The 9,452-nt window shown below is 43.7% G+C and overlaps 1 protein-coding gene across 5 annotated transcripts in view; it reads right to left on the bottom strand.

Annotated features, from left to right (window-relative positions):
* Positions 1 to 9,452, bottom strand: part of Smarca2 (SWI/SNF related, matrix associated, actin dependent regulator of chromatin, subfamily a, member 2) — a 173,218-nt gene that overhangs the window by 73,704 nt on the left and 90,062 nt on the right. For all 5 annotated transcript variants that reach the window (XM_031390004.1, XM_031390008.1, XM_031390006.1 and 2 more), the window contains 2 exons: positions 6,038 to 6,084; positions 4,206 to 4,372 (listed from right to left, as the gene is read on the bottom strand). In XM_031390004.1, the coding sequence (XP_031245864.1) occupies positions 4,206 to 4,372; positions 6,038 to 6,084 (214 nt within the window). The remainder of the gene's footprint in view (positions 1 to 4,205; positions 4,373 to 6,037; positions 6,085 to 9,452) is intronic.

The raw sequence follows: 9,452 nt of genomic DNA, 5'->3' as shown, positions 1-9,452 counted from the left end.
AAAAAAAAAAAACAAAAAAAAACAAACAGCATTATGATGGAAGTGTATGGCAGAGCAAAGTTGCCTACCTTGAGACTGGGACACACAAAAAGCATAAGGGAAGGGAAAGGATGGGGCCCATTATCTCCTTGAAGGACATGTCCCCAGTGATATAGAGACCTCCCACTAGGCCCTACCTCTTTCTTACAGGTTCAACCACCTCCCAATACAGATACTCTAGGGACCGAGCATTTAAACACACAGGACTTGGAGAAAATTGAAGATCTAAACTATCCCACCCTTTAGTTAGTGGTATTGGGGATTGAACCCAGGACCTTGCACATGGTAGGTAAGTGCTCTATCACTGAGCTACAGGTCCTAAGGAACTCCCAAATCTTATACTGCACAGGGCTTAGGTTGAGAACTTGCTCCAGGCACACTTTGCATCTTTAAAAGTACTTGTCTGTAAATAAGGCCCCTTTCGGTATTAAATTACAAGGATTCATCACTCACTTGTTTATCTTCTGCCGTAAGTTAAAAGAAAAGATAGACAAACCAACAAACATCCTTCTGAAATGGGGAGAGGGGGGAATCATAGTATAGGTTCATGAATAATAGCTAGGGACAGAAACTGGGCTCCTCGGTATTCCGAGGTTCTAACCTTCAATGGTTTTAACCACTGAAAGAAAAAAAAATTGATCTGGTAAGAGATGAATAAGAGCAACTTGGAAATATGCCTACCTATAATGAAATAACCCCCCAGGGCAAAACTGACCACTGAAAACTAACAGCATCAACATTTGTTAGTCAAAGGAGTCTTTGGGGCTCTCCACCAGAGACCCCAGGCAAACAGATCAATTGCGCATCTTCTAGGTGTTTAAACTATTAAAAAAAAAAAACTGGGGATTTGACGTATAAAAATAAATGAGTAGGAACTTTACTTTCCACGCAAAGCTATAGTGCTTCCTATGAGAAGATTCAGAATTTCCTGGCTTCTCATTTCCATTGGTAGACACTACTACCGGCTCTCTGGTGTTCACCAGCAACCTCTTCCGGCATGGCTCAGAGAAACCCAAACTGCGCTTGTAAGAGTTCATCCAAAGGCAAGCGCTCCTCGCCACAGGTGCAGACTTTAATGTGCTCAGCACCGGAGTCAATTTCATGGTGTGTCAGACTCTGAAGCAGGACATAACCCATTACAGGAACACAATTAACAGCAAGGGGCAATTGTGTTGAAAATGACAGAACTTGCCAGAGGAACACATGGAACGCATTGCCAGACTGTTGTGGCTGCTAATTTTTTATTGAGTTTTGGCTGTCTTCGGAAATTTCATCTTCTGAATGAAACTTCACCATTTGCTCTCTCTTAATAAAATGTTTTCCCCATGACAACAAGACAATGGGCTAGTAGATAATTTTTTTCTGTACAATCACAATCTTTGTAAAAAATGTGTGTGTGTGTAAATATATACATACATATATATGTATGTATATATTTACTTAGCTTTTTGCAAGAGATTTTTCTTCCTAAAGCTAAAGTTGAGATGTTGAATTTGGTAATGAAAATCTGAAGCCATTTTATGTCCTGGATGATAGTGTGGTCTGGGGGCGTAGCTGGAAGGGTGCATACTAACATGGTCATGTGTACAACGCTCTTTTCAGACAGTAGCCAAAAGCCCATCTCACAGTTCCTGTGAGGCACTTACTTTGTCTCTCCTGGAAGCAAAAGGCGAGCTGCCTGGTTGTCTTGCTTGCCTAGCTCCTAGCTGTGTGGCTAAGTTCACCATCCTTGTTAGAATGCAGCTGATGGACAAACTAACTGCATTTCAAAGTTGTTTCCTTGGCTGTGTTCAAACCAAGCATTTCTGGAACTAGATAGTCCAGGTTAGAACCTGGTTTCATGGCTCAGCTCTGTATTGGGTTCTTCTAAATAGAGGCTGTACTGACAGGGACAAGGACATTTACTGAGAAAATCAACAACGTCCATGAAGTGTCTCTCCTTTTCCTCTTCTCCTGCATGTAGGAGGTACCCTCTTAACATTAGTGGTTATGGCTATTATTATACATAAACAATAAGAACAGCAACCAAATAGTTAAAAAGAATCTTCTGGGTTGACGAGAGACTGGAGATCACTTATTGGCATTTTCATTTAAAGATGTTTCTGTCGTTGTTAAATGTAAGTGTGCAATTTGCCTGAGTTTGTGTATATTACATGTCTGCAGTGCCCGTGGAGACCAGAACGGGGTGCTGGAGTCCTTGGTGCCGGAGTTACATGTGGTTGTAAGTTGCCACCTGAGTGCTGGGAACTCAACATCACAAGTGTTCTTAATTGCCGAGCCATCTTTCTAGCCCTTTATCTGCTTCATGGCTTCAAATATTTCCAGGGTCCAAAAAAAAAAAAAAAAAAAAAAAAAAAAAAAAAAAACAACAACAAAAAAACCAAACAAACAAACAAAAAAAAACCAACCACATGACAAGAAGTAGCATCAGTGGTGAGGCAGACACCTCAGGGTGACTCGTGGCCTACAACTCAGAGGGAACTCAAACTTGTCTGCTGTCCCTGAGCAATGACAGGAGACACCCAGAGTCGGGGAAAGGGCTCCACTCCAAGGAAAAAATTGACAGATTTGACAAGAGAGTGACGGATGATTAAGACTGGAGGAACATGGACTCACACTGACTCAACTTTCATCTGCTGCTAACCTTGGAGAGAAAGAGTAAGGGGCTCAAAATCCTTAAGTGTCTGATGTCACAACTAACTTTAAAAAAAGACTTAAGAAGCTAAACTTAGTAAGACCCCAAGGGGTAGGCCATACAGAAAAATGAACCTAAAAACTCAAGCAAGAAAACATTTACAAAGTAAGTTTGGTTTATTTCTAATTAGCCATGTATTGGGGGTGGGGGGAGAGGAAGGAGGGGTCCCATGGGACACCCGAAAGTAGCCCCAAACCTTCCGATGGGCTATAAATTTTAATTTCCCAGTCATTTAACAGTAACATTATACTGCATCAGATCCAAATGGTTATTAGAAAGACTGGGCTTTCTGCATCCAGGGTCCCATGCTTCCTGTACAAAGCCTGCTCTTGACCCCACACACTTCTTGACCACATTATCTATTGCCAGACTTTCAAAACTGCTATTTCTTTAATCTCTGGAAGACTATGGTTGGTATCCAACTTATCCATGTAATTTAGGGAATATCCCTAAATGTGTATTTCCTTCTACTCATATTTGCTTATTAATGTGATGTTCAAATTTCATTCTTTTTCCCCTTCTTCTTCTTCTTTTGGAGACAGGGTGTCACTATGTGGGCCTGGCTGGTCTGGGACAGACAGTCCTTGAACTCACAGAGATCTACCAGACTCTGTCTCCTGAGCGGTGGTTTGAAAGGTGTGCACTGTGAGGCCCAGTCAAAGTGTATTCTTACACTCAACTGACTTCTTCAAATATTTTTTGTGCTGCTAGTTTATGTCAACATGGCATAGCGAGAGACATTTGGGAAGAGGGAACCTCAGTTGAGAAACTGTCCCTGCCAGTCTGGCCTGTGGGCAAGCTTGGGAGCAACTTTCTTGATTGATGGATGAAGTGGGAGGGCCCAGGGAACACTGATTTGGATATGAGAGCACAGTGAACAAGCCCATGAGAAGTGTTCCTCCTTGTGGGATCCTGGGAGTCATGAGATGAAATAAACCCTTTCCTCTCCAGGTTTCTTTTGGTCGTGGTGATCTATCACAGCAATGGAAGGAAAACCCTAAGACAGTTTGCAGAACCCAGGAAGCAATGAAGTCTCATGTGGCCTGGACCTATATCTTAGAGACACAGGCTTCAACGGCAAACTCATAAATGTTCCTCAGGACATTGTTTCTGGGTGAAGGAGGCATGGAGTGTATCCCTTAAGGTATGACGTCTCTGAAAAAGTCAAAAGGCTTGTCAGCGTACTCCAGGGTACATGGAAGTTGAGACTGAAAACCAGGGGTCAAGCAGTTCTGCTCTGTACAACTGTGGCACTCCTGCAGGATTCTGACTCTGTGTTGATATATATGGGAACCGAAAATCATGTCAGCGATCTGAACGGCACAGAGGACATAAACGTGCCATCCAGCAGAGCCACGCCCAGCCTGCAGGCCCACATCTCAGTGCTCCTCCTCCCTTTTCCCTGAGCTCAGGGACCCTGGCCCCTTCACTTTCCATAGGGTGGCTTGAGTCCGGTGTCTCCAGCACTTACCATCAAGGCGCAGGTAAAGGAAATTCCGAAAAGCAAAGTAATCCTCCATGATGGTCATGAGTGACGTCATCTGGCAGAAAAGCAGCACGCGGTGGTTAGTCGCTCTCAATTTGGGCAGAATACGATCAAGTAGCTCAAACTTTCCTGAGGCCCGATACAGCTCAGCCCTGAACCCGAAAATGCAAAACAAGAAGGCAGTATTACTGCTGTCTTCTTGAAAGTTCCAGAAGTGCTTATAGCTTTTCAGATAGAGCCCTACACATAGTAAACATTCAATAAGAAACTGTGGATGGAAGGATGAATGAAGGAATGGATATCGGCTCCTAAACCATATGAACATTCAATGAGAGGAAAAAGCTGTCCATACAAAACCCGTGAAGGGTATGATGTGTGTGCTCTCTACATGGCAGTGCCTGGAGGGAAAGAGAACCTTTCTGTACCCTCATGATTCTTTACAGTGTGCCATCAAGTTAACTTAGGACACTCATAATTCACCCAAATACTTATTGAGACCTACTGGGTACCAACACAACACGGGTAGGCACACAGTGATAAAATATATAAATATACATTGTGGTTGGGACTATAAAGAAAAGCAGCAGATGACAGCAAGAACTCAAAGTATGTCAACACCGGGCAGACTGGAGACTGGGAAGGGAGCCGGTACTAGGGAGTCCTCTATGGACCGTTCTGGTTTTCAATGCAATAGACAGCCACTGATGTGCCGTAGTACACAGGAGTGTGACCTTGAGTTACCTGTTCCACAGGGTTGTCATGGTCACCCTGTGAGCAGCAGGGAAGGATAAAGTCCTGGCTTAAGGCAGAAGTGTAAGGCGAAATGTGACGAGGAAGAGAGCCAGTGATGTGGTAGGGAGGAAGGATGGAGGAGTGCCTTCCTCCACGGTAAGCCTTTTGTTTTCAAACCAACAGGACTATGGTGTAATACTGAAATGTACTTTTTGGGATGAAACAGTTTGAAATAGTCACCCATATATATATACATGCAGTCAATAGCACTGAGAACCTATCACTGGGGAACAGAATGTATGCTCCCTGGTGCATTTTGTTCCTGACAGATCAATTTTTTGTGTTTCTCTTCGTGTTGTCCATCCCTTACTCTGAGACCTGACCTTCAATAGCTCACCCTGTACCACTCACCACACTGGGGGAAGCAGAAGTGGCCTCAAGGACCAGGGGACAACTGAAGAAAGGACTGAAGAGAGGCAATAATTGGCCCTAATTCTGTGGATGCTGCCTGCCTCTGGGATCCAACAAGTGCTATCTATCCTCATGTTCCATCTATCCTCATGTTCCATTTCTCCTTGCGGTGAGACTCAAACATATTCTGTGTAGATTATACTTCGCTGTGTCTCTGCAGCAAGGCATAGCTGTCTCTGTTCATGCTAAAAATAACAACAAGCCTTCTTGGATCATATTACAAAAAAATGACTATAAAACTGACCAGTCACCTATGGCAGATGAGGCATTTTCTTCTGTGCATGAGAACGCTAGGCATCCACAGGAAATTAGGAAGAGAAACACTCTTCAAACCCAAGCTACACTTTAGGTTAGCAGTCACCCCGCTCAGCACCGAAACATTTTTAGAATAGGAAACCACTGGTAAGTCTCTTAAATGAGATCTATGGCCCTTTGAACAGACGCTTGCTCGGGGCACCCTGAAATGTATGCTGCTTAAAGTACAAGGCTGCTATCATTTGCTTTAGCAACTTCTGTCCCTCTGCAGGGGAGCAAGGAGGGCTAAGGAGGCTGGCAGATTAGGAAAGTCCAATAACAATGCATCTTGGAAAGAGGAAAAAAAAAGGGGGATTTACCCATTGATGACCCCATTCGAATAGCCCAGGTGTTCAGCAAAGGATTCCTTAAAAAAGAGAGAAGGAAGCGATTTTAATATGTAATCATTAACTTCATGGTTTCTATAGTACTTCTAGGGCATCATCAAAGCAAATCAAACGATCCTGAAAGAGATGAGCACTCATTGCAGAGCAGAGCAGAAACTCCAGGGTCTCCAGGGTCACCTTCTGTCCCACTGGAAAGGCGTCCTGTTGTTTCTTTGCTTTGGACTCTCTGATGTCGGGTGAGCTCACTGACCCAACAGTGCCTGAGTATGCACTGGCCAGGAGCTGAACCTGGAACGGTTTCTGGAGATCCACCCACAAACTCACAGTCCAAGCTAAAGCCAGGGTTTAATACAAGTGGGTCACAACTGCAGTATAAACGTAACATAACAATAGTAATCTATAGAAAGAATAGCAATTACATAGCATTCACTGAGCCCAGTCAGCCCTCCCTTTTCTCTTTACAAAGTCCTCAACGTACTAGAATGCCAAGGTCCAGCTTCTGCAGTTAGAAGACAGAACTTAATTACTAAACTCCCCCTTTAGCGACAAAAGAAGAAGAAGAAGAAGAAGAAGAAGAAGAAGAAGAAGAAGAAGAAGAAGAAGAAGAAGAAGAAGAAGAAGAAGAAGAAGAAGGCATACTTGGTTGTTTTCCTGCTTTCTCTCTGCTCTCTTTATAGCAGAGGAAACTACCTGAGGGGTGCGGGGCAAATCTCAGCTTTTCCTTCAGGGAGAAAAGACCCTACTACCCCATTCACAGTGCACGGTAGGCTCCAGCCCCTCCGAGCACTGGCCTAGGATAAAAATGACTCAGCCGAACAATGTAGGAAACTCTGCTCTGCTTGCTAGCACCACATGGATACTCTCACAGGTGACACTTCTTATAGGTTTTTCTAGCTCCCATTCCTGTCTCTAAGCAGGCCATGGGGCATATCTATACACTAGTAAAATTAGGCGCCACATCATCATTTAGAACACCCAGCTTTGGGGCATGGTGATATTCTTCTATTACCAGATATTTGGAAGGTTGAGACACATCAATAAATAAATAAATAAATAAATAAATGAAGGAAGGGAGAAAGAAAGAAAGAAGAGAGAGAGAAAGAGAGAGAGAGAGAGAGAGAGAGAGAGAAAGAAAGAAAGAAAGAAAGAAAGAAAGAAAGAAAGAAAGAAAGAAAGAAGGGAAGGAAGGAAGATCACATAAGACTAGGTGTTTTAGACCAATGTATGTAGGCTACATGGAGAAGCCTCTGCTCAAAATAAAACAGAGCTTTTATTTCTCAGGCTTGAAGGTCCCCAGGGAGAAGCCCAGTCTCAAAACTGGGGTTGCGGAATTATTTGTTATCAACATACGGTTGTATGGAAGACAAAGCAGAAGACAGGCAAACACACACAGCATCTCGGACCCGCAACAGCCAAAGACTCAGCCACCCCTGCAGGCTCTGGTTTCGGAGCCTCCTCAGAACGGTTACATAGACAAGAACCAGAACAGTCCATCTGCAGACGTTGACCCAGAGGGCAGACAAGCAGGTGCTGGAGAGCACCTGCCCAGAAACCCACCACCCTGCTCTTCTTCCTGGAGCTCCAGATCCTGGGGTGGGGATGGGGGTGGAGGTGGAGAGCTCCCTTCCTCCCCCAGACAGTCCAACATGAGGGAAGACTGAGATTTCATCATTGCTAAGTCCTCACCGTCTGCTATAGCTAAGAGTAATATCGCACAGTGGTTTTCAGGAATAGGTGACCAGTCAACCTACCCTAAGCCAAGCATTCTAGCATTAGGAATTATTATTATTATTATTATTATTATTATTATTATTATTATTATTATTATTTCTTATGCTATCCCACTCCCTATCATAGCAATAGCAAAAGGCACCTACTACCTAATTAATGTGATTTTTTTTCTCTAAGCTACTTCTTCTGTTGTAATTCTAGTGTCGACTCAGGAGGCTAGAGAGAGGGTCCTCAGTTAAGAGCACCGGCTGCTCTTCCAGGGAACCCAGGTTCTATTCCCAGCATCCGCAGAGTACCTGATAACCATCTGTATCTCCAGGTCCAACACAGCCAATGTGATTCACAGACAGGGATACAGGGAAAACATTCACACGCAGAAGTTTAATTAAAAAAAAAAAAATTAAAGGCTGATCCACCTGCCAGGCCTACCATCTATTTCCTTCTCAGTACAAAGGAAGAAGATAGCTTCCTGGGTTCAAGACTCACTCTACCCAGTCACGGTGACAAAGCAGCCTGTGACAGGATCTCACTACTGCTCGACAGATTCTCCTCCATCTGTCCATCTAAATAGCTTATTATGAGGACTTTTTAAAGTACTCTTACAGTTAAAACTTTGCTTACACCTATAAACATATCCCCTCCTCATCCTAGGGTTCTCTCTCAACCGTGCTATGTAATGTGCAATGGACATGGGCTCCTGTGATCAGACACCCACCTATTGCATATGGATGCTGTCATGTCTAGAAATGTTATCCCTTATGTCCATAAATCCTCTCACCTGCATCCTCAGCTGTTCTCTCTCCTCATTGTCACAGACACTTCCCCTACATCTGTCCCAGAGTTAGGGTCGCTACTGCTGTGATGAAACATCATGGCTGATACCAACTTGGGGGACAGAGAAAGTTGGCTTACATGTCCTGAGGCATACTCCACTGAGAAAACCAAAGCCAAGAACTCAAAACAGGGAGGGAAACTGGGATGCAGAGGCTGTGGACGGATACTGCTCACTGGCTTGCTTCTCATAGCTTTATCAACTTGTTTTCTTATAGTATCCAGGAAAACTAGCCCAGGAATGTCCCCATATACAATAGGCTGGACCCTTTCCTTTCAATTATTAAGAAAATGCTCTACAGGCTTGCCTATAACCAGATATTCAAGAGTCATATTCTCAGTTGGGTGCCCTTCCTCTCAGATGACAACAATTTGTGACAGAATGACATAAAACTAACCAGCACAGTCTAAACGTACTCATCTAGCAATCAGATGTTCCTCTGTCTATGGAAACTCTCTCTGAATACCCTCCCTTAGGTCAATACTTTCCTTATGCACGTCCTCCCTATGCGTGAATGCTATCCCTATATCTAAGGATGCTATCCCTATATCTAAGAATGCTATCCCTATATCTAAGGATGCTATCCCTATATCTAAGGATGCTATCCCTATATCTAAGGATGCTATCCCTATATCTAAGGATGTTATCCCTATATCTAAGGATGCTATTCCTATATCTAAGGATGCTATTCTTATATATAAGGATGCTGTTCCTAGGATTATGGATGTGCTCCTTACACCCATGAATACCAATCTCTAGCCGGGCAGTGGTGGCACACGCCTTTAATCCCAGCACTTTGGGAGGCAGAGGCAGGCGGATTTCTGA

This window comes from Mastomys coucha, unplaced genomic scaffold (genome assembly GCF_008632895.1).
Source record: "Mastomys coucha isolate ucsf_1 unplaced genomic scaffold, UCSF_Mcou_1 pScaffold21, whole genome shotgun sequence".
Classification (NCBI taxonomy): Eukaryota; Metazoa; Chordata; class Mammalia; order Rodentia; family Muridae; genus Mastomys; species Mastomys coucha.
The sequence above is the reverse complement of the archived record's forward strand: the minus strand, read 5'-3'. Positions and strand labels throughout refer to the sequence as shown.